The sequence below is a fragment of the Harpegnathos saltator genome, unplaced genomic scaffold (genome assembly GCF_003227715.2).
Source record: "Harpegnathos saltator strain DR-91 unplaced genomic scaffold, Hsal_v8.6 scaffold414, whole genome shotgun sequence".
Classification (NCBI taxonomy): domain Eukaryota; kingdom Metazoa; phylum Arthropoda; class Insecta; order Hymenoptera; family Formicidae; genus Harpegnathos; species Harpegnathos saltator.
Genome location: NW_020230222.1, coordinates 585,891 through 611,219, shown reverse-complemented (window position 1 = coordinate 611,219; position 25,329 = coordinate 585,891). Strand labels below are relative to the sequence as shown.

The 25,329-nt window shown below is 46.1% G+C and overlaps 2 protein-coding genes across 3 annotated transcripts in view; one reads left to right on the top strand and one right to left on the bottom strand.

Moving 5' to 3' along the window:
• Hrb27C (Heterogeneous nuclear ribonucleoprotein at 27C) overlaps positions 1-25,329 on the top strand; it is a 91,225-nt gene that overhangs the window by 63,244 nt on the left and 2,652 nt on the right. The window contains exon 8 of one of the 2 annotated variants that reach the window (XM_011146262.3): positions 297-1,359. The exons of the other annotated variant lie outside the window; for it this stretch is intronic. Within the exon in view, the coding sequence (XP_011144564.1) occupies positions 297-343 (47 nt within the window). The 3' untranslated portion in view covers positions 344-1,359. Of the gene's footprint in view, positions 1-296; positions 1,360-25,329 lie in introns of those variants that run through there. 2 annotated transcript variants of the gene reach the window in all.
• Positions 1-25,329, bottom strand: part of LOC105186252 (neuroendocrine convertase 1) — a 29,461-nt gene that overhangs the window by 1,618 nt on the left and 2,514 nt on the right. Inside the window, exons 3-13 of the mRNA XM_025301364.1 lie at positions 13,743-13,847; positions 13,287-13,508; positions 12,558-12,704; positions 12,240-12,306; positions 10,375-10,646; positions 8,561-8,773; positions 7,774-7,874; positions 7,052-7,117; positions 4,864-5,016; positions 3,125-3,294; positions 279-412 (exon numbers count right to left, since the gene is read on the bottom strand). Coding sequence (XP_025157149.1) covers positions 279-412; positions 3,125-3,294; positions 4,864-5,016; positions 7,052-7,117; positions 7,774-7,874; positions 8,561-8,773; positions 10,375-10,646; positions 12,240-12,306; positions 12,558-12,704; positions 13,287-13,508; positions 13,743-13,847 — 1,650 coding nt within the window. The remainder of the gene's footprint in view (positions 1-278; positions 413-3,124; positions 3,295-4,863; positions 5,017-7,051; positions 7,118-7,773; positions 7,875-8,560; positions 8,774-10,374; positions 10,647-12,239; positions 12,307-12,557; positions 12,705-13,286; positions 13,509-13,742; positions 13,848-25,329) is intronic.

Here is a 25,329-nt window from a genome sequence, read left to right as displayed (position 1 = left end):
TTATTCGTACAAATATGTCGTGTCGGATCTTTGAAATTCATCAGGAGCGCGATTCAAGATGTTCGATTGAAAAATCGCGCAAACTCAAGCGCTGTCCCGCACAAACGAGCTTCCGAGTGCGCGTCTCGAATGCTAATTCGTTATAAGAAACACGGAAACGATGGCACGTTACGATGGCTCAAAGGTTCGCTCAAAGCACGATTGAGACATTGAAGCACAAAAGAACCGATCGCCGCGGTAGCCGGCAGGAGTCTGAGAGGATGTTTTTAAAGTCTCACTTGATCAAATATGTCCAGGGTCCAGGTTCCACGAGGATCTTCGCCCCACGTCGCCACGGACATGAATTTCCACTTCGCAAAACCAGCGTCGGAATTATCCAGCATCCTTGGGCTTAAGATTTGGACTAAGGTCCCTGGAAGACAAAATATGTCGCCCTCGCTAGCAGAAATTCAGCTCTCGCGTGCGAATGCAATTCTCGGGATATTGTGACACGTATTATGTTTCGCGGCGCGTGTTCTTTCATCAGCTTCTTGTCTCCTCATTGCGGTTACATTGTATTGTCACGTTAGGGGCGAGAAGTCGCGCGAAGATTCTCTTGCATCATACTCGGAGACAAATTAATTTTCTCTCTGCTGGAAATACATCGGAAATCCGCGTTCTGATTCGCGGATTAACTAAATCAACGAGTTAGATAAATTTCGACCCGCTTTCGCGGAACTCGATTTTGCTGAATAAATATACAAATATAGGTCGATTTATATGGCCTGTTTACTAATGCAAGCTAGGAGAGTGTATGCTATCCTGTATCATAACATTACAGATATATGTGTATATAGAATATGAAAATACTAAATATATAAAATGGGTCGATGCGAGTCAAAAGCGCGTCCGCGGCAGGATAATAATATTTAGCTTTAGTGTACGAGATACGCTCCAATATTTTTCACAATGATCGTAAATCGCTCCCTTTCCCATCGTCGAAGCGACCCTTGAGCATACTTATTGAACCGGACGGTCGATTTGGCAATGGGGAAAGGGGGCGACTTTCATACAAGACCGAAAAATATGTTTGAAGGTGTCGTGTATACTCGCCAAACATTATTATCCTCCCCATTATTACGGTTCCAATTACGTACTTGCGCCTCTGGCTTGCGCCGGTCCATCCTGCGTATTTCATGCGACCCGACTCGATGTTGTTACAAAAATGCTCGATGTAAAAATAACCTGGACGTTTGCCGTAAGAGAGGAATTCGCGCGAATTTTCGCTTCTGGTGCGTCTACGACGAGGGATCAGTGTGCATATTTTATAATATTTTAACGATAATAATATTGTCGTTGCGCGCCGCTGCGCAGATACAACGTATAATAGCTGCCCGGCGACGCGTAACGATAACGACTTGTCGTTAAAAATTATAATCTACGCGTAGGGGGGGGGGAAGGGAGGGACTTAAAGGGAACATTATAATCTCGCGAGTTACACGCGTCGACTTACAGCTGTTTTATGCGAGGAGTGTGCACATGCGCATATTTAGGTAACGCAATCCGCGTCGCGAGAATTACTCAGTTGCGTGCGGCCGTTATTGATTCTTTTCGCAAGCGTGCGTAGCGAATATGCGTTTTGAATAATATATTATGGCACATTCGACCTAGTTGGAAATTTTGCAAAATATTTAACGATTTTAAAACTTAAACACCCTTATCCGTTCTATTTCTTTTTTTAATGTATAGTTGAAATTCTCGCGTTTCCTCTGTTGATTTCAGAAACTGAAAAAAAATTGATTTGCATGAGCAAAGAAGAGTAAGCAACGAAGCGTGTAAAATAGCAATACGATCGAAAAATCGCTCTTTACCCGAGTCAGCCCCGAAAACACTGTTGTTGAAAACAGTATCACATCCGAAATCATTTTTCCGAAACTCGTTTCTCTCTGCGTGCTGTTTCAAAGATATCCCTGAAAATCGCGCGATATACGATGTCGATGTTCTTTTTCAACGCAAAACGCTGGTACGCTGAAATATTCCCGGTGAAATCTCGCTCGGCGAGCGAAAACAAGAAGGGATAAATCTCGAAGCTCCGGTATTGTTTCATCAGATGCACTCGGACACCTCCGCCGACTCGTTCTTCCCTTCTCGCGTTCCAATACATTTCGGATTTCTTCCGATATCCCGACGCGAGTAACGTCGTCTGTCAATAATAACGTCAATCGACGAACGTGCGTGGAATTAATTATAACGCGATGCGTCGCGGCCACAGCGACGATTGCAAATCCATTCGTCCGCGTTCGCAGTCTGATTCAACGTTTCATTCTGCGCGAAATTGTAGTCTCTTCAGTCCGACGGTATTGCACATCTAAAAAAAATATTTTTAATTGCCGCAGCATGCAGCAACGATAATAACGCGTGCACGCAATGCTCTCTCTCTCTCTCTCTCTCTCTCTCTCTCTCTCCTTCTTTTTTTTCGCTCTGATTGAACAAACGAATTACAGCCGACAAATTCTATTCGCGTCGAATTCACTCGGATAAACAAGCCGCTTCGAAGTAGCGCCAAATCGAATTCCCATTTGCAAATTCAAGCGAGCACGCGAATTGGCGCAGTTAAGCGCGTTTGCATTTAGTCCCGGACAATTTCCGCGGGACTCGAGAGCGACGATATAATTATGGAACATTTTCCCCGCATGGTATTTTCAGAGGTCGTCCGAAAGTTGGCCCGCGACTCGGGAGCGCATAAAATGCCTCGTTCTATCCCCACAAGGGCGTCTTTGCGGTTATTCCCCCGTCTTTCTGGCCTTTTCACTTCTGTAAGCTTAGCGCAAACGAAGATCGGGCGGCGGTGCGTTTCCAAAGGCGCGTTTAAATGTTGCGCAACCGCTCGAGCGCAGCCGCTCGAGAGGATCGCGCGCGACTTATTTGCGCGCTCCGAATTTTCGTCAATAGAGCGTCTTTCGCTCTTGCGAGTTTTATTTACGCATCTCGCCGCGTCGCGAGAGATCAGCCCCGCGTGCCGAGCTCCGCCTCCAGCGCGCTCTCTCCTCGCACACACGACGACTTAATATTTATCAAGCGACGCGCGTAACGAGGAACTTTCGGCGGATGATAAATGGGCCGAAAAGGAGCGGAAAATGTATACCTGAGGGCGCGGCCAGATGCATCTGCAGCGCCCCGCGACGAGAGTACTCGAGATTCACCTCGATCTCCACGTGCTCCAGGGAGATTATCTCGCTTCCTGGTGTCCGACAAACGCTGCCGGCGTCGAACTGGAGTTTCTTCGAATTTCCATAAGCCAGTCCGATATCGGCCCTACAATGCAAGAGAGGGAGAGGGAGAGAGAGAGAGAGAGAGAGAGAGAGAGAGACAGAGAGAGAGAGAGAGAGGATGAGCGCTCGGTGTGTATCGATGTGTTTACGCGTGCGCGCGGTAAGCCGATTTGAAAATACGCATTTCCTCGAACATCGAAGAGCTGTCATGCAGCCTCGCAATATCGGTAAATCGTGCCAAGCCGAGCGCTCTGATGTGTATTCCGCGACTGAAATTTACGGGAAATCATTCCCCACGTTATGAATGCAAACCTCCCCAGCTTTATCCGGATGAAGAAGACGCGTGAGTGATGTAATAGAAACTTACGAGAAGAATGTAACGATAATGAAAATTTATCAATAAAATATAACAAAATTTACTGCGCGCTCTTTGTCCTCTCCTCGTATTTAGAAGCATTTATATATCTTTTGAAATGCGACGCGACGTCGCGTTTCAAAAATGGTATGTAAATTGCGAGCGCGCGATCGAATCTTAAGACTTTAATGCAATTACGGGCGCGGGTTAATTACGATGACGCGCGCGCGCGCGCGAGAGAGAAGACGAATTAATAAAGCCGCTTTTATGGGTATTTTATTACTTGTAGAAGGATTATCGTAATCGCACCTGGACGGCTCTCAGCGCGAAGCGTAACATCGCGAATATGGAATCACAAAGTATTCGAATTATACAGACTGGGGAAGTAACTCGTAATGAGATCAGCGCGCGTTTCCGGCGATGCACCGGAAATCATGTTTATCTCAGTCGGTCACGTGCGCTCTGAGACAGAGAGGGAGAGAGGAGGAGGCCGATCCTTGGATTATCAGGAATTCTATCCGTTTCCCGGAACGTCGGATAAGTTATCCCGCCAGGAACGACTATTTCGGAAAGTCTCTTCGACAAAGCTCCATTTTCTCGCCTGCGCGTCGCGTGTCGTAACGAATGAATCGATGACTTTTACAGCCGTGTTGAATTCAACGATGCGTCCTTTATCTCGCGCTTCTTTCTCCTAGATTCCGGAAATACTCCTTCTCCCTGCCTGCTTTCATCCTCGAAAAAGGAGGTCAGGTCGTCGTGTTCGATTGGTACGACGTCCGGATTGTGGAAACAGGGTTAAAAGCAAAAGTCGCCGGTCTTCTCGCGAGCGCGCGGGGCGCGCCTGGTTTACAATATTTTATATAGTTTTCAATTTAGGTGTTAAACACTCGATCGTTCCGACGAATTTCTTCGAGTGACGAGTATTCGCTTCGGCGGTGAAAGCGTATGCTAAATTTTATCCGGAGGAAAGAGAATCGGTGGAATGAACGCGTGACGATGAAGGGACCGAATGAGTTTTGGCTGCGTGAAACCGAACGAATTTCTCGTTCTTTCGGCTAAATTTTGCTCATAATAATCAGATATTTTGTTTGCGCTCAATCGAAGCGCAGGTTTCGTTTGTTCATCGCCACGTTAACTCGAGCAGTTTTTTTTTTTTTCCCCTCCACGTACGTTCCGCGCACGGTGTCTGCTCGTTACAAAGTTTGCGCAGCGCACAATTAAACCGGCTCTTTGAATCCGATAGGCCAATTTACTCACGTATATACGTTATCCACTTTGCAAACAGTCTTCCCCGGCACCGTCGTCCAGTTGCTGCTCGCCGCTACCAACGCGTACGCGTTCATAAGCCCGAAGCCGAAACGCGAGTTGAACCAGAATCCAGCCGCGTTCTTAAACCATCCCGGGTTTTCCCTAGAAGTTTATGCAATTATTAAAGTTCACCTCGTGGAAAGAACTTACCGCGAGTAAGTGCTTAAAGCGGCGAGGCTGGGAGAGTGTCAAGACGAGAGAAATACTGCCCCTCCTCGCCTCTCTTTCTTCAGTTTCTTCCCTTTATTGAAACTTTTGTCACGATGAAAGTATAATGACGTCATATGCATTGCATCATATGTATTTACATCATCGCGCGGAATTGCGAAAACGGCGGCCGTCGTAGACTTCCCGCCGACGATATTACCGCGTCGACGATCAAAATCGATTATCCGTCGAACGGGAATTAATCGTGTTCCCAGGCATTAATTTTGAGGTGTCTCGCGTCCGGGAGCGGTATATTTGTGCGGATAATATACGATTCATTCGCAATTAACGCCCGCGTATCATCGCGAATGCAATATTCCCCGCGAAAGTGATAGCGATTGCCTTTATGATTCACGAGAGGAAATAGGAAGCAATTAGCACCGGTCGTGAATTACAAACGACGACGGACAAATGTGTGCAGGCTCGTCCGTACCTGTGCGCTGGATTTTTTCTTGTCGCGAAACGGTCTGGACGTGTTGGAGCAAGATGTACCTCATCGAGCCATCACAATCGAGAGCCGCTACTAGCAGGCTCGTGTAGTTATTAATTGGTTACAATAGTGACAGCGCACGAGACAACTGACGTCACGATTGCAATGGAGAATTCATGAAGAAAAATGTGAATAGTTTCATTCTTATATTTTTATCGTTCAGGTGTATAAGAAGAGGCCAATATGACTCCTGTCAGTGCCGACTCTCGATCTTAACAGTTTGATCTTTATTTCATCACGCGTAAACATTGCGATCGCGCGTGATCGTTAACCCTTAAATTCGGATTAGCGAAAATTCACCCGATGATATTTTTTAACCGTTGCCACTAGACAGCAGCACGTCACACAGCGGTGTCCTGCACTGGGAAAAATGTATTGTTGCGTGAACCAAAATTTTGTTGTAACAACAAAATAATTTGTTTAAAATATGCCCAACAAAACTGTTTAGTTCCTGTAAACAAATATCTTGTTTGATTACGGTTTGTTCGTATAACGTAATACTTTTGTTATAGCAACCAGAAAGCTTTAACTATACAAATTTTGTTAAAAATACTATAATTTTTTCTTAATATATAAAGTCTAAATTTTAGTGCACAGAAAGACAAAATAGTATCCATTGGGCATTATTTTAGTTTATGTAAAATAATATTTCGTTATTATGTAATTTTTATGGATAAAATAACTAAGATGCTTAATTTTTATATATGAAGCCTAAAGAACAAAATCATTTGGTCCAGAGAACAAAGCAGGGAAATATATTTAGTTGAGACAACTAGATATTTTGTTACATACAACAAGATATTTGGTTGCTATTAAAAAATGCCTCAACTAAACAGTTTTGTTAGAGATACTAAATCTTTTTTCCTAGTGTACTAGGATCCATAAATGTTCATAAATATTTATACTTTATATGTACACTGAAAAAGAGTAATAAAAAATTTACCCGTCCCAGTAATAGGAGGAAGAACAAAAACGTGTCCTAGTGCTCGAGGACTAAAAGGTAATTTTGCCGTCGCGACTCGCGCGTACGACGCCGTGAACATTATGAAGGATAAACGACCGCGCGGTGTCGCTTAAGACATCGTGAGGAATTGCCGTAATTTGGCAAGAATATTCCGAATTCGGACGCGATGCCGTCGAGCGAAGGTAGGTCAGCCAGTGCCGAGCACTCATCGGTATTCTTTCTCGTCGCGAGATGGGAGCCCCTCGCGATTTAACGCGTAAATCACGGGGGGTGCCGATCGCATCGGACGATTACGGGAGCCTCACGAAAGTCGAAGGAACTCGTTGCCCGCGGCTTCCACCTGAATTACGGTTCCACTTTGAAAACCATGTAGTGACCTACATTCCCGCCGGGGCGTGAATGAGAACGACGCGGCGTTTCAAACTAACGCGCCCGCGGATGCACGCGGCCTGAATTATTACTCGCGGGATGCGCACCTGAGAGGACTATACTCCGATGACCAGGTCACCAGATGCTGGATGTCCCTCCACGTCAGGTCGTCGCTGTAAAAATAAAGGAGAGTCGTTAGTTTCGGCCCTCCATCGGAATATTGATAGTTCAATATGCCGTGAAAATAACGTCGTTATTTTGAGGCCGCGGCTTAATCGGGGGGTAAATTGCCGCTCGCTCGCTGTATATCGTGACCCGTATGCGGACCCGTGTATCGAACATTTTATATCGAACGATCGCGCGCGCATAAAATCCTGCCTAAAACGCGATCGCGACGCGGGCGAGATGTATCTCGTGCGTCTTCAGCTTTGCCGTTTCTCTCGCTCTGCGCTCCGCTCTGTGTTTTCTTACGCTCTTTCGTGTTTGCTCCGTTAGGCTTCCTTCATATTGCAGATTAAAGTGAGAGATTCTCGCTCTCTCGCTTCCTTTTCTTCTTCCTCACAAGGGCCGAACTTGAGCAACAGAGAGGGAGAGAGAGAGAGAGAGAGAGAGAGAGAGAGAGAGAGAGAGAGAGAGAGAGCTGTGGACGTTGATAGAGGGTGAAAAAGACTACGTGACGTAGATAGAGAGGAAGTTTCGGACGGACGTTTTCATCAACGACATGACTGAAAATATGGGCAGGTGGGCTCCGCGGCGGTAATCGAATTAGCGCGCGTTTCCGGCTTCGAAAGAAAAGTTTCAATGGCGAGATCGCCGGGAGTGCTCGTACTTTACTTGCAGCGCGAGAGCCAGTATCCCAGCGGCTAATGGCGCAGAAGCTGAAGTACCCGTATGCCTGGTCGTACAAGTGTTTTTTAGGTCCGTTGTTGCCTGAAAAGCGGAAATGGAAGCTATTAAATTATTCCGCGCTCTGTAAGCTGGATTTCGTTCCTCTTACGAACTCCCTCACTCTCTCTCTCTCTCTCTCTCTCTCTCTCATCGCTCGATTCCACAGAGGATATAAAAAGACGGCGGTGATCGCGAGTGTCGCGTCGCGAATTAAGGATCAGATCTGGGCAATATCGCTTCCGTCGTTAAAACTTTTCAATTTTGTAACGCGAGGCAACAATATGAAAGTAAATAAAAATCGTTTTGCACGCACACGATGCAATTAGATTTACGTGCAACGGACGTTTGATAAACGCGTTACAGTTTCAGTTGCTAAACTGAAAAAGTCAATAACAGATTCCGTACGAGATGTCGAATCTGAAACGAAATTTACGAAACGAAGCAAGAAATGAAATACATGGAATGACCAAGAACTCTGACCAATTTATACGTTTCGGTTCGGCTGACGACCATTTTTTATTTCATTTGCGAACTTCGTGACGATCTCGACATTTTGGATCATTTGATTGACTTTTCATCGCGTATCTGTAATCTCGATCATTTGTTTCGTCATTTCAGTTGAAGTTAAGTTTCCGTCTACGCGAACACCACATTCGTAATTTCTTTTCGCGTCTACTAGACCCGATTACATCACGCCAAGTCTCATGCTAAGAAAATGGGACTCTTACTATCATCTGGTCGTGATAGGCGCCACTACTGTACGTCGTAGCGAGGGTGGCAGGACACCTTTCCCCGTACCAAGGAAATCTTCCAGTTTGGCTAGCCGATCCAACAGCCACGGTGTATACACTCCCGACGTATCCGTCGCATGCACAGTCGTCCGATTTAGAGCCGCCGTTTCCAGAAGCCCATACGTAAATGTTACCTTTACCGTTACGACCCTGTCGAGTATTCAGGTATTACGCGAGATTATCGCAAACGACGCCGGCCGGAATGAAATGAAATCATTAATTCAGTGACTTTTGAATCGCTCCGTTCCGCACCGGCAAGCGTTAGCGGAACGTGTAAACAATTCACAAGAACTAGCTTTGGAATACGAAGCTTTGCTCGAGGCTCTTGCTTTCTTATTTATTCGAAAGGTATAAATTGCGTCGTACACGTGAACGAGAAAAGAATCGTGGGGCGACAACTCGTGTTTCCACTGTATCGACCACTGCTGACGCTGAGGTCAGACCTGAAATCCATTTCGGCGAATTAAGGAACAAGGGAAGGAGAGAAAACGGAGAGAGAGAGAGAGAGAGAGAGAGAGAGAGAGAGAGAGAGAGAGAGGAATATAAGACGCGAAGAGATGCGAATTAAGCTCGCTTAAAAATTTCTGCAGCACACCGTGGAAGTGGAAGTGGACTATCGTCTACTCGCGAGATAGTGCCGTTGTACAAAAGGTACAGGTATTAGTATGCAAGTAGATCGAGCCTCTCCCTCAAGCCAGCGCCGCGCGCCGGACTCTCCTCGTTCATATTTAATCTCCAGGAGAAAGAAGAAAAGAGAACAATTTTATGAACGTCTTGCGAGCATCTCTTTCAAGCCAGGGCCAGCTTTCACGTCGATGATACTAAAGCCGACACCTCCGCAGAGAGAATGAGCGCGTTGGCGTAACAAAGTTCGCGATTCAAGTTACGACTGGACTAGCCCCGGACTAGCACGGTCGAGTTTCATACTGCAGTCACGAGATTAGATCACGTTGCTCGACGTGTCCCGCTTGACGTGTCTTTTTAATCACCCTGAATTTTCGTCGAGGCTCCCGGGCGCGAATTCGGCCGGGTATTTATTTATTTATTATTTCTTAGCGCGGAAACAAGCGCGGTTGTCGCGTACTGCAATTTATATCTTGCTGGTCTGTCCGAATATTCTCGTTTTTATCACTACACGTTTGTAATTTAAAAATAATTACGATAAGATGCGACGGAGATATCGCACCGGTACAGTGTGAATTCGGCGACGCGAAAGTGCGGGTGAGGATTTTCCGATGTCCGGAAGAATGATCGACAAGCAGTGAATCACTGCGGGAGACGGAGCTGGCGGTTTAACTTGGTCGGTTAAAAGCTTTTTTAGACATTAAATGATCAGGAAATCCGCTCCGCTCTCTCTCCGATGTAAAAGTCAACTCACTTGACGTAATCCTATTATGAGGATCCACGGATACAAAAGTCGCGCCAGCCCTCTTTCTTCTCGCCGTAAGAAGAATATAGAGGAGAGAGGGGGGGAGAGAGAGAGAGAGAGAGAGAGAGAGAGAGAGAGAGAGAGAGAGAGAGAGAGAGAGAGAGAGAGGAGAAAGAGAAGAGCGAGGGAGAACGAGAGGCAGGAAACGTCGGGTAAAATTTTTTTCAATTAGGATCTCACTCAAACATTATAAGCTGCGCGTCGGAGTGTTGAGAGGGAAGGGAAGCGGGGCAAATTATTCGTACTTACCGAGCATTTTGGCCGCGCGAAGAAAGAAATTTATTCTCTAAAATATAAGCGGGTAATTTGACAGCGGACTGACCTCCCTTACACCACGCTCGAGCGCCTCAACGGCGAGTCTACCGGGTGCCTCCAAACTCTTCCCATCGTCCGCCGGTCCCCAGGAAGCCGTGTAAATGTCGACGAGTTCCTGCTCGTAGCCCAGAGCCTCGCCTTCCACGCGATCGTTCACCAAGCCGTCAAGCAGCTTGATGCCCCCGATGGACGCCTCGAAGGCGATACCAACCCCGCACTTCCGGTTGTTGGCCTCCATTGCTATTTCGCCGGCACACCTGGTACCGTGACCGTTCATCCCTGGGGTGTCGTTGAATTCGTAATGATCGTGAAATAGTAATGTTCAATCGGGTCGCCGAAGTTCGCCGTGCGCGACGAGAGAGGAAGCGAATGTCCACACAGGAGCTTTCGAGATTTCGCTCGACGACGCGCTCCGCGCGTATTATTTGACTTTTAAATTGCGAGTACGACGCGCGAGTAATTTCACCCTGCGCGCACGCAGTTATGCAAGGGAAAAGCTCCGAATGGAAGCGCGTCTTGCGAAGAAAAAGATCAGAAGATTATGAGAAATTATATCTACGCATCTCGTGCCTTTCAGATTTACGGAGATTCTGAGAGAGATTCAGAGGTGACTCCGCTTGTTGAGGAAATTGCACAAGTCGTCCCGGTAATTAAATCCACAGATTTTCATTTACTTACACGTGCACATAGCAGTGAAAACGTAGGCGTTTGTATTGCGTATAATTATTTTCACCGTGCTTACGTACATCCAATCGCGATGATTAGAATTTTGAATCTGCGAAAGAGTTAAATTCGGGAGTCGAGCGGAGGGGGGGAGGGGTGGTCACGTTCGATCCGGTTTCGCACGAATCACATCAATATCGTCACGTTAACACTTTTATCATCGGATGAATTATTAATCAGACCTTATTGACCTCGCGGGCGCTCCTCGTCGTTCCTGCATTATTCGAAAGACTCGAGCTGCGAATATCGATTTTATATTTTAACGTTTATACACGAGGAAAATATCCGACATATCGGCCAAACAAGCGTAAGCTGTTGGATTACGAAATAACAAGCGGCGTTTGATTGGAGACGTTTTATTCGAGAGTATTTAGTTCGCGACAGAGCAGGCTGGCAAGTCCTGCACATTTAAGAATAATAGGTTTCAACAATAGAGAGCGCAAGATCGCCCGTCCCCTGCGCGTTCACTGTCACTATCACTATCGTCGGGAAATCTGGACGATGGGAAAGTTTTCAAGCGAGCGAGTTTTAAACTAATTTCACGACCGACTCACCGTCGGTGAGTTATGGTTTAAATGCATTACCGGATGCGCCGAGCGCGTTTTACTCCTCGGCAATTTATCGCGATTTACTCGGGGATTTGACACGTTTGCTTCACGCAGTTCTGCAATCGGGGCCGATATATCGCGAAAGTTGCTACGCGGGCTCGCACGATGACGTATAATTGCTATTGTATCTATATCATCTATATCATTTGTATTTTTTATTCGTGTTAACATTTTGAATATATTCTGCTAAGCAATGCACGGAATTTGTAAGTATAGAACGTATTTCTGAATTTTATTCCAGTATCTGTAATCGTATGTTTATTACATATTACGAGAGAAAAAATATTTAAGCTTTAAAGGCTACCATGGATGATGAACTTTCGCTTCATGCGAATTTTTGATCGTATTAAAAAACGTAACTACATTGACAATACTAATTTTATAGGTTTTTTTTTTATAATATTTATTCGTACTATCAGTAGTGGCAACATTACGATAAAATAAATCAATTTTCGCTATAAACTTTGCTATGAACAAGAAAAGTTAGCTTAGGGTGATATTTGATGGTAGCTTTTGAGGGTTAACGTTAAGGGAAACTTACCCGATACGTCGTATCTTGGAATAGGATCGGTGTCACCCTCGTTTATGTCGTAACTAATGGCTGCGTCCTAAGTTTCAACAATAATACAGACTGATAATAAAGAAACATACATAGTGATATATTTTTTCATTTTATATGCGATTAGAATAAAATTTTTTGCAAAATCACGATAAATGTGTGGTGGTAGCGATTTACGTTTGTTATATAAATAAAATATTCTTGCTTCGATATAATGTGTAATATGATAACAATATTTTTGAGTAACATGTTTCCGTCATCTGTCGGACGAAGGACAAGTTCAAAGAACACGTTACGTACGTAATTGTTTCGCAGATCATCGTGGCTGTACTCTAAACCGTCGTCAAGAACAGCAATTTTTACCCCACGACCAGTTATCCCTAGTCGATACAGAGGCAGGACGTTTAAGTCGAGCTTCGGCAAAGCTTTATTCGTCCTCGTGTCTTGCTACGGCAGTTGGTAAAGAGAATTCATCAATATCGCAAAAATTAATAATCCATTGCATCGAATTTGTGTAAAATTTTAGTAAAATTCATGTGCTTAATTGTCGAAGGTATTACATCGACAGATTCATCACATTTCTCTAATGAATTTATAAAAACTATGCAAATTAATTTATAAAATATACACACAAAATTACTAATTAAGTGATTTGATAGAATATTTGTAAAATATTTGTATTTGCAATTATTTCTCCGTTAGCTTTCCCAGAGTTATCTCTTCCGAGCTTACACGTTTGAAGAATGGGAATCTACGAAAGAGGGAGCCACCTTGTGATTTGCGTTGAGATGCTGGCAGCTTATAATTTGATGTCGATGATACACACAATTTATATACATGGCATTGCCTTTCACGTAAATATGTGTAATTAAAGATTCAAAATCTGGCAAATTTATCTTCATTTTCAAAATCGCTACTTGTATCACGATGTATATTAAATGTGTGTATATAATTTGTAACTTAATAACGTAGAATTCATATCATTTTCTGTACAACTATTATGGTGAAATATGCAAAGCCATTTATTACCAGGTACCATTCTTGATCCCAAAGCTCGTCGTTAAACATCCTTGTCCTATGGACAGCACCGTAATTTTCTTCCTCGCTGTTAACGGCATTTAAAGCAGCTCCGTATGCGTTTAATTGCAGACGCTTCTCTCTCGTTAAGGGTTTTTCAGAGTCCAAGTCGGCTAACGAGATGTAATCGCGTTTAAGTCGTTTCACGGTTTTCTGTTGATCCGCCCAGACGATCTTTCCTCGACAAGCGCGAATTGCGTTGAAAAAGTTGCACCTTTCTTATACGCACTTTTGCGATACACGCACACAATTACAATCGCTGTTCGAAATATATGCGTCTCGGCATTCTTTATTCAAGTGCTGGCGTATAATTATATTATACTGTCTTGAGGAAGCGACTAACGCTATCGTATAATACCGAACAGTTGGAACGTGCCACTTAACGTGACAAACATGCAAAGGGATTACCTTGGAATTTGCATCAAGGGCCTTCGTCAAACGAAGATTTCCTCTCTTCTGTTCACTCGGGCTAGAGTCTTTGAGCCATATATATGTGTCCTTGAATCCGAGAACCTGAATGAGCAGATCCATTACATGCAAATTTACGGCTGCTGGAGTAGGTGCCAATAATATGCGCCGAATGTTTAATCAACTCGCCACCGAATAGAGTCTTTATTTAAATCTTCGCTTAAATAAAAATATATTCTCTCGCGAAGCGCGGCGCCTTCTGTGCGTTCTACCAACAGCGCGAGCGCTTCATCTTCCGCTTTTCAGTATTCATCGCGTCATGTCGTGACTATATGTCATATCTAGTCCGCCTACTTTGGACGGAACTATTTATTTTAAGAAAAAAAAAAAAATTACGGTTACACACATACAGATATGAAATATGACCAAGTTAATTTTTATGTAACGCAATACGTATAAAGTCGAGGCAGGACGGCTTATGACGGGACGGGAGTCGTCTGCTGAAACATTCAGTACGTTACATTCTCGTTTTATGCGCGACCAATGTTAACCACCCTTCGCCGATGCCCGAGGTAAGGGTGAAACTAGACGTCCCGACGTTCGCGCCCTTCGAACGGCCGAAAGGGACGCTGCGATCAGGACAGCATACGAAAGCAGTTGGTAGGTCGAGCGACTCTTTTGGAGGGAACTATCGAAAGTCTAAATGGGGTATCGTAACGTTATTATTATCCGGTGTCACGTGGCCGGCCGGCCTAGCTTCGTTTTTGTACGGCATCCGTATGTCATGTCCCGCGTATGGCGTAGGGAATACGACGGAGACGGAACGAGAGGGAGGACATGGGAGGGGGGACCACCTGGCAGGGCACTGTCTGTCGTCCGAGGGGAAAGACTATGATATTTCCGTAACACATCGGGCACGTGCCGCGCCTATTTCAAGATACCTCCTGACTTTCTGACCCTCCTCTCCTGGTAATCGCCGATACGCGGCATCGTTTATCCGCGATGAATTTATTGACGTCTGTATTAAGCAATAAATAGACAAGACTTTTACACCGCGAGTCGTTTAATGCGGCATTACCTTCCGTAATATTATTATTATATATATTATTTACATCCCGTTATGTTCACCTGTACTCACCACGCGTGTCTATTTCACACTGAGAGAAAAAATATTTTGGAGAGGAGAGAGAGAGAGAGAGAGAGAGAGAGAGAGAGAGAGAGAGAGAGAGAAGGGTGATTTTTTATTTTGCCAGAATTACAATCCCTTTTCACGCCAGTTATACGTTTTGTTGCTTTGATAAAAAGTCACGGTGGTCGCGATATGAGGTTATTACCTAACATTGCCAGCAGCAGTGCTCGCAACATACGACAAAAGATGCTCGTCCCGAACGTAATTGTAGTAAAATAACGTACGAACAAAATAAAATAACTATTTTATGTCATGTATTTATGTGTGAAAAAAAATATGTGCCGAACGCTTCTCCTCGCCGTTTATTATAATATTACGTACACGACAGAAATAACGGTTCCCTTCTCGCTGGTATTGCGCTTTCTCTCGCGGATATAGACGTGACATTAAATGCAATCGAATATCGCGGTAAGATCCGAGGAAATTCAGGGCGCTGGAGTTATGAAACAATAATCCTTTCGTCTGCGACCCTCTTAATCCCGCGCAAGCGTGCGCAAAAATCCTCTAATCCACTAGCCATCGTACCCCGTTGTGCATCCAGTCGGAGGAAATAAATTTGATCGGCAGAATGCTTCGCCGAACTCGCTGATAAACTATTGAATATTCGGCGGAGATACACTTTTCAGTACGGCCGCGCATAAATGTTGCAGGCTCGCCTATCACCGATCACGTACGCTACACATGCTATGTTGAGCATTTGGGATTTTATATCACGATTTATGGATCAATAGCGAATCCTCCTATTTCCTGCGCACACAAACTAGATCTGTAAACGCGGGTGAATTTAATGTTACGCTCGCGAGCTTACACGCGAGACACGCGCAGCTCGCTGCAACGAGAGAGGTCTCGTCGACATTATTCTTTCCTCAGTATCGCGACACCGAGAACAATTCGTTCGTCTTTGTTTTAATGTTGCCCGTGCAATATTAATCCGCGGATTAGCCGAAGCTCGCGCGAGTTGCGCGAGCTTCGCGAACTTCTCACGCTGAATTTTTCACCCTCAAGGCTGCTAATAATGAAATTTCGTACTTCTCTCACAGAGTTCTCTCACGAGTACACGTGTCGTCGGCCGGCCGGCCCGACGAGTTCATTCGGGAAATCCAGCGGTGCGATGCAATTTCCGCAAACTTCACCGCTGAAAAACCTTGCTGGAGATTCCCGATCGCGAGCACGAGGCAACGTTTTCGATCGTTCCTCCGCCGTCGGACCGACGACCGCTTCAAGGTCACCGTTTTTAACGGGGGAGAATAGCGCCGGGGAGATAGAGCACGTTCTTCAGTGTTAGGGGCACTTCTCTTAAATTCCACATGGGAACACTTCAAACTCCAATTCGTCGACTACGTGATAATGGTTCTCTCCCTTCGGCCCCGTCGTAATCGGCAAGCACGCTACGGCCCGGTCCAAGCACCCCGAGGTGCACACCGCGCGTTGCACGGCTGTGTACGTGAGAAGCGCGGAGGGAAAATCGGAAACGGTCATTACTTCGCAATCAGCGAGCGACTAGGCGAGTATTACAATTATTACGGTATGCTATCGTGATATATGTCGCAATACCGACGTCGCTATATACCAACTACTCTTCGAGGCTGATTCTCACTGGGAGGGACAGGAGGGTCTCTGAGTCCTCCTCTCGAGAGACATTCTCCGATGCGTTTGCATCGGCGCGATACTTGCAGCTTACGTCGCGGCGCAATCATCATCCCGGCAAGAGAAAAAGAAGAAAAAATTAACGCAAGAGAGATCGCGACGAAGTCCTCTCTCTCTTTCTCTCTCTCTCTCTCTCTCTCTCTCTCTCTCTCTCTCCGGCTATTCGTATTATTATTTCTCGCGTAAACACACGAGAGCAGCGCGAGAGGTGACTCGGCCTTTCTCGCTCGGTGTCCCTCGGAAACAATAATCGGTTTCCAATAGAATATTGTACGGCTCGCGACATTCAGCGCATTTTCCCACCCAATCGTCTCGAGTTTGCTCTGTGAGGAGTGGGGACGCTCCTAATCTAAGCGTCATCGCCGTGCGAAATATGACCGCGCGAGTAGAAGCGAGGGGGACGCGGAAAGAGGTGAGAAATAAGAGCCGGTCATTATTCCGCGATCAGCTGGCGTTCCGTCTTATCGGTATTCAGATTGCGCCTTCCGATCCCGATAGCTGGGGGATGCTCGTGCGTTCCGCGTAGATACAGGAAAATCTGCGCATCTCGGCGGTCCAAGTCGCTTGTAACCCCTCCGGGCGAATGGCGGCGAGGATGTGGAGACGATGGAGAGGAGAGAAATGGAGAGAGGGCGTATCGGGGGGAGGAAGAGAGAGAGAGAGAGAGAGAGAGAGAGAGGCCAAGTATTTTCGCAGTCCATTTGTTTTGATCGGATTTCCAACTGTCTCTCGTAATCCCGCTCCCGTAAGCTCCCGCAGGCGTCGTCAGTTTCCAATGAAAACCCTAACGTTTCTATCCTCTTCTCCCTACCAGCTCTGCTCACCGCGGCAACCCTCGTCGTGTCCCGACCACACCTTCAACCTCACGCCCCTTGGATTTCTATGAGCATACCTCGCATTCCCGGTGTATTCTTTGTGCACGAGGTTGTGCATGTGCGTGCGTGCGTGCGTACTGGCATTAGCGTATTGTCTGCAAACTTTGCAGACTGTCGTCCGTGGATTCCTTCAGCACTGTGACGGAGCTGACTTCTCCTTGACGAAGAATCGATCGTTTGCACGACTAAAAGTCAAAGATGCGAGGGATTGCGAAGCACAGCACGAAATGTCTCGTTTCCTTTCGATGCAATTCTCTCTGTCGTATAATTATAAGACTATATATAAGAGTGCTTTACGCTCACGTACGGGAGTTTTAATTAGGGGCTTAACCGTCAAGATATCTAATATCGAAAATTCAAGTTGAGCAAAAAGATGGCGTGCAATCAAACTTTGCCCAGGGAAAAATCGATTCCGAGTTCGCTCGAGTATTCGCTATCGAGAGTTTAGAGGAAATGCGCAACTCAAAACGTTTCACGGTATTATATCGCTATCGATTTGTCTTAAATAATCAGGAGGAAGCCTATATAACATATGAAATTCATGAAGGGACGTATTCTAGATTACAACGGTCTTCATGTTTTATAGATTACCCGGAATAACCTGTCTCGAGTGCTTTCCACGTTTCTACGTGGAAACAGTTTGTAAAAAATCCAGATTGTACTTCTTAATAAATAAAGTGCCGACGTCTGCGAAAGAGGCCAATCGCAGTTATATCGAGCATGGAATATCCATCCCATCACAGCTTTTTATCCCGCAGGCAATTCCATAGACTAATTTTTTCATGTATTAATATGCCACTAATGTGCCAATAAAAATGCACTAGAGTTCAACATTGAAGTGCTAAAGTAAATGCAAAGTGCAAACTGTCGCGAGACCACCTGAATGCTTACGAACCGATTGAAGTAAAACGTCAAAGACACCTGGAGTCGCAAACAGTTGACTAAGTGAGGTAACTACCAGGTCGGTGCACAAAAGATTGATTGATTCTACTAAATTCACGTAGCGGAAGTTTGAGCGTCAGAAAAAAGGAAAAAAGATAGAGAATCGTCGTTAAATGTCGACGTTGTATCGTCTTATCTGTAAGAATTATTTATTCTTCGGAATTAGGAACAATTTCGTTTTCTGTTTTCTGGATTCAGCGAACGCGTCGTCAAGCCTTTGCACCGGTCTAGCACAGTGAAGCAATGCTGGTTACGTGATACAAGCGTAAAAGCCTACGCACGCGTACACGTACGCGTACAATACTGACTTCGGCAGGTATCGCGTTTGTAGTACACGCTTTGTCTCGTGTAAGTCACACGTGTGAATGCTGATGCATGTGTCGCCGGTATGATTATGTACGCAACATGTACGTGTACCGTTCGTACTGCTTAGACGCACGGCAACACATGAGTGTAGCGGTGTGTTTCCGGGAGCAAGTGGGCTTGAATGCAAATGTACACGAGAAATCTCGTTTTTCGACCCGAATCACCAAACGATCCCCTTGCGTCTCCCCCTCTCAAGCTCTGCACGTATACAAGTCAGATGTTCGATACGCTGGAAGAAGTTTTATCAGCAGTTTCTTATCTCGAGATGATCCTCTTGCGGCAGGGAGGAATTTCCCCCCTCCGCTTTTCACATTTAGCGTACTCCGGTAGCGTGCATTTTTCGTATTTGCACGTTTCTGCGAGGTTGCAGCGAAACTTATTACATCCTCGGTTAAGGAAACACGAGCTGGCAATATTCGACATATTACTCGCGTAATATTTGTTTACTCGCGTTAAATGTTGGGAGCAGCGGCATATTCAATCAAAAGAAACGCAAATATTGAGGTCGCTGACTTGGCAAAAAAAAAACTATATATATACATATATCTCACGGTAACGGACGAATAGACTGAATTCTCTCATATACTCAATCGGTGAGTTTTCACCGCTGCATCCGTGCTCCAAGAAAAATTATAATTTTCCCGTATGAAGGAATTACTTTTGCCATTTTTCTTTTCAGTTGAATGCCTCGCATGTTATCGTTGAGCAATTTTGACACACTTTATCATTTTCTCTCTACTTTGTATAAATAATTGGATTTATATTTACGATTAATATTTTACAGCGCGGTAGTATATCAATATTGCCGCATATGGCACGATTGAAATTACATTATCACATGTATGATGACGTTTGTATTTATGTCTTTAATTATATTCATGCATATTTATGTAATATTAATATTTATCACCTACTCGTTTCGTGTTTTCCCAAAGTACGCATCAACAAAGTATAAAGGCAATCGATGCACTTGAGGAGGATTTAATGTCGCGGTAACGATGTAAACGCGTAAATTTATGCTTGAGTTATGATACCTCGTGAAGCACTCTTATTTTACCAATCATATCGAGATAGAGCTCGAGGAATTTCACATCGCGATACACATCGAATACGGGGAATTTTTGTCGCGCAATAACACAATGTATGGTGGTCTATGACACACCGGTATACATGTTACTCGGGATTACGCGATGTCTGGCACTTGTGGACTGCAAATTCAATTACATGCATTGAATTCAACAGAGGGTAGAAGTTCCCGCCGCTTCGCGTGCAAGTTCACGTGCAGGTTCCCAAACTGGCAGAACTCACACTTTAGGCAAGCGCTTATACAGCCGCAGTGATATGTAGCGGTAAACATCTAAACTGACAATGATACTGTAAACTTGGTTGTTTACGCACAAACAGCGCGGGCCACACTGTTGACGTAAATCTTTTCGCAATTTAATGTTTGAAATAACTGACACGAATGATGGGCCCTTTCTCTTTTCCGATTTTCTTTTATTTTTTTTCACATTCGAGCGCACTGTGGGTTATTTGTGAGGTTTCGGCATACAATATTGATCCTCGACGATTGATCCTGCGGAGTCTGCGAGTTCTAGCTTTAATCCTGGTTAAATTTATAATTAACTCCCTGCGTTGGAATAACGTTTCCCAGATGTTGCGCTCTTGTGAGCGAAATGTGTGCGTTGTTAATCACCAGTCTGGGCTTAATCTGGTTATTTCGTAATAACGGAGCCCTTAAAACAATTCTGCGAGATTGTGCGTAAAGTGAGCTTAAATTGAATTGCAATATGTATACTCTTGTTCTTTCTTTTCAAATGTGTGAACTTGAATAGATGCATACGTCCCGCGGGATCGCCAACGTGAGGGGCTAATATATCAAGATTATTCGCGCATGCGAGTGCGAGTGTCTGATATGGTTAGAAGGGTGGGTTAAGAAATTTAAGGAAAGGAGCATCAAACTTGGCAATCTTTGCAACAGTCAAACTATAACGGGTGTATATAAGCAAGGAGAAATTGCATTAATTGCGTTCGATCTTTGAAACTTCACCGTTCCCAAGTCGAAGTCGAAGTCGAAGTTTTAATTGAGATCAACATTATAACCGGCAGCACGTGAATTTGATCAAAGAGCTCCAACTAGTTTCACACAGTCGATATCACTCGACTGTTGAACCGATTAACGCTATACTGATTGCAGATCAAGCCAGCTCACGTCCAAAACAAACTCTCCAATATCTGGCGACTACATCGGCAAAAGTGACCGACCGTAGAAATCTTATGATAAATGAAAGCCCGACGATATTGCAAGTTCATCTCAACGTTATAAGAGAGATGGTCCTTAACAATAATTCAAAAGAAAAAGAGAAAAGAACAAGAGCTGAAAATGAAGAGCGGAAATTCAATCATTACACATATTAATAATTATGCCGAAGTGTTGAAAGAGGTGAACCTTTAATGTTTACGCACCTGCAAATTACGAGCGAGCTGCAACGCGTCGCATAAATTACATTAAAATCAAATCGCGGTGAGTTGTCCTGGGGAGAACGTCCTAAAATATTGATCAACCCCGCCGATTTCTCCCGCATAACGATTCAGTTGAGGCCGGAATAACAACGCTCCCGGCTGCTTCCCAGATCTATCTTGAGATTAAATCTTTTCGGGCTCGATGGGGAGGAAGCGAGCGCGCCGCGAAGGCGAGGCTGGGACAGTAAATCGCTGTGACATCTGTCAGCCGGTATAACGGGGAGTTCATTATAACGTACAGCAGGGTGCCGTGTCATTTATTTCAATTATTGCCGAACGCTGAATCAGCAAACTACCGTATCGGCCCCGATCATTCGCGAACGTTCGCATCGTTAATACGCTTCGTTCAATGTGTCGGACGAGTCGTCCGAGAGAGCACCGCCATTACGTAACGTTATGTTACGTTTGTACAAACCGTGGTCCGTTAAATGTGATATATTTTCGCCCTGTGTAACAACGAAACTAGGTAAATTCCGCGAGATCCAATTTTTGCACAAAAACGTTGCGCGTCTTCCAAGTTTTCCGCTGTTCTCACAATCGTCCTCAGACGAAAAGAATGTCGCGATAATTACCGCAACTACACGCGCTCTGTAGAGAAGAGCAGCAGATCGTGGAGGAGCGTTTCCTCCGAGTATCGACACATCGAGGATACTCGGTCTCGTTGCAGCTTTTATAAATAAAACATCAGCAGGTGTCCACAATATCAGTTATAAATATGGATATAGAAATTACTCGGATGAAATCTATCTACATCGGCTCGGCTTCCCGTGAGCTCCTCCTCACGTCATCAGGTGTCATCAGGACACGCAAAATGTGGCACGTATGTAAGATACGTGGAGTCCCGCTCCGGCGAATCGCTCAGCGGCGAAGGGCAAGGGAATAACATCTGGCGCGGTGCAAGACGCGCGCGCGCGCGCGCTAAACGAGAACGGGGCTCGAGTGAAAATAAACAGCAGCGGCATGTTCGGTTCATCTGTACCGGACTCGCTTGTCGTTCTCCATTGTGTCGCAGAATGTGGCTTGCAACGGCGCGACGTGTCGCTCTCCGGCCGGATACAATGAACGAGTTACCACCGTTGCGAGCTGTAAGTTCGCTCGAAACGCGCGCGCCCGTGCGAATTAATGCAGTCGATTGTTCAACAATGTACCACACGCGCGCCGTTATAATCCACGAGTTACGAGAGACGACGTTGCCCCCGTAAATCGCGAGGGGCCCGTTATCCCGGCGACTCGGCGCGCGCAATTAAATTCGCATTCGGCTTTTTCAGCGGCAGCTCGCCGCTTTTCCGTCGTCGTCCGTCGCGCGACGTCGTCGCGTGTTCTTACGCGGCGGCTCGTCTCGAGTGGGCTTAATTATACGAAATAATTATACGTCGGAGCCGGCGGATGTATGCGGATTTACAGACAGCGCAAAGGTGGCCTCGCACGCACGCACTGCGCCTCCGCCGCTGCGGATTACGGTAGACCGCGCTTAGCGGAGCAGTCGCGGAGCCGCGGCACGCTCTCTCTCTCTCTCTCTCTCTCTCTCTCTCTCTCTCTCTCTCGTTCTCTCGCGGCGAGCCAGTTCCTCGGATGAAAGTGTCGCACTTGAAGAGGAGAGCTACGTCGCGCGCGCGGCTCGCGGCTGCCGCGAGCTTGGAAAACTTGCCTCGCGCACGCTGCGTCGCGGCAAGTAATTATCCGCCGAACGGCCGAGCTGAGTGAGGAAGTCGCCGCGCGGCCGAAGCGACGCGCCGAAGTAATGCGCGAGATGAAACGGCACGAGCGAATTTCTGCGTCGGGCTTGCGCGAAAATATCGCATTCGGTTAAGATTAGAGTCGATTAACGGCCAGACTCGTAATCAATGTTACAGGACGCCGAGTAGCGGCGCGAGTGGACCGTTCGTCCACGAACGGTCTCGTCCGTAATGATCATCTCGGGCGGAACGCGTGTTTGCTGAACACTAATGAAGTTCTAACGATCAATCCGAGAGGATAATTAATTAACTGCCGCCGCCTCGCCGTGTATCTGCCGCGCTGCCGCGCGGCACGGAATTGCGCGATTGAAAAATTGCGCCTGCTACCTTGCGTTCCTAAGCATCTTCCTCTCGGTCGAGATCGATGATCTCGCCGCTTCCGGGCCAAACGACGTATCGCAGGACAGATGGGAGGATCGATTGCACGGTATTCTCGTCAAAGCCGAGAGGAGGTATACGATATCGTTCTTTTCACCGATGCTTTCGCTGTCGCGCTCGAGAGACGCGGGGCGATGCGGGGCGGCGCGGGGCGAGGCGAGACGAGGCAAAACTCGTTGTGTAAAGTGCACGATAACTGCAGATACTATCGTCTGCGGGTTTAGACAGCGGTACCTTACAGCTGCGATTTCGTTCCCGGTTTATTGTGTAGATTTGTACGAAAATGTCGTCGAGACACTCGGCAGTGGAAGTTGCAATTGCGATTCGAGTTAATGGACAATAAATACTTGCTCCCGTGTATAAATTTGCCCGCGGACGTCTATGGTGCCGCGTTCGGCGGTATTGCGAGAGTTCGCGCGCAAATCGCACGCGCCGCTCTGCTTCGCGCGCAATTAACCAGCTGCCGCCAGTTCTTGCGAAAGGAGCGGTTTGCGGCTTCTCGGAAAAAATCGCTCGCGCACTTATACAATAATACGCTCGACACGCTTAACGGACGTTGAAACACACAACCGAGAGAAATAAATTTTTGTCCTTGCGCATTCTTTTGAAAAAAAAAGAAAAAAAAAACCTCATTTCGAACGCTCCGGCGGAAGCGGATCGCGTTAATCGGCGTGGTTGTGACGTTAACGGGATATCGCTGTCGGACCGGGGTGTGAAGGGAGAGCGGGGGGAAGTATCGATGCTCCGCGGCTCTCTTGTATGTTCTCCGATACATTACGCACACGGGATATCCATTGCACGGGGAAGCGCGGACGCGAGCGACATGCTCGGTGTCTACGGATGAAAATAAGGCGATTGCTCGAGACGAGTTCTCTCGTCAAAAGAACGGGAAAAGAGATACGATATCGGGGGGCCGGCTCGCCGATATTTTCCTCTTGGGTTCTCGGGGCGAGCGTCGAACCCGCGACGAAACTCGTTTTGCAAAGTACACGGACGGTCTTCTCTTTCTCTCTCTCTCTCTCTCTCTCTCTCTCTCTCTCTCTCTGCGAGATCCGCGAGATCTGCCGCTCTTCTCGGGTAAGCGCGCGCGTAAGCGCCGCTCAACGTCGACGGACGCGGAACGAGTGGACGAACGAACGAACGAACGAACGAACGAACGAACGAACGAACGATCAAATGGTTCGTGAAGGCTCGCTTACAGAGATAATCTCTTTGCGATCATCTGTGCGGCAGAGGGAACGATTTGGCGCGGCGGCGTCCCGATCCAATGTTCGCCGTACATCCACATTGCCGGGACTCGGAAACACGTTTTTACGTTCTCCGGTCAGATTCAACGCGGTCGAGAATGGAGGAGAGAGGGAGAGAGAGAGAGAGAGAGAGAGAGAGAGAGAGAGAGAGAGAGAGAGAGAAAGAGAATGAGAGCGAGTGCCTTCAAAGACTGGCCGGGCGAGGTGAAAATTCTTTCGCCCGCGCATCCTTTTTCCCGTGTATTTGCGAGCTGAATGGGACCCACAGGGCGGAAAGTTTTCGCAGAAATTGGGATACTTTTTACGGCTTTCGTGGGATGCCACCGGCTCCCGGGATAGGATCCTCCCTTGGTATCCATACGTATTTCTACATACGTCTGCGCGAATATTTATTAATCCTTTCGCGGCTGGTATCGAAATTATTTGACATACCGAAACATTTCTCTTTCTCTCTTTCTCTCTTTCGCGCGCGCACGCGAAAAAACTGCAAAGACATTTTTCCGCGAGAGAGGAGTCCTACGATATTTTTATTAATGGTAGGAAGAATTATTTGCCCCGTGGAAACGTACGTTGTACATTGGAGAAATTGCAAAAGTTTGTTCGTGAAAGCTATTTTCAGCTAAAGAATTACGTGTTTATTTTGTCGCGTTACCGTAAATTAAAAGAAATCAGTTAAGTTTTCTC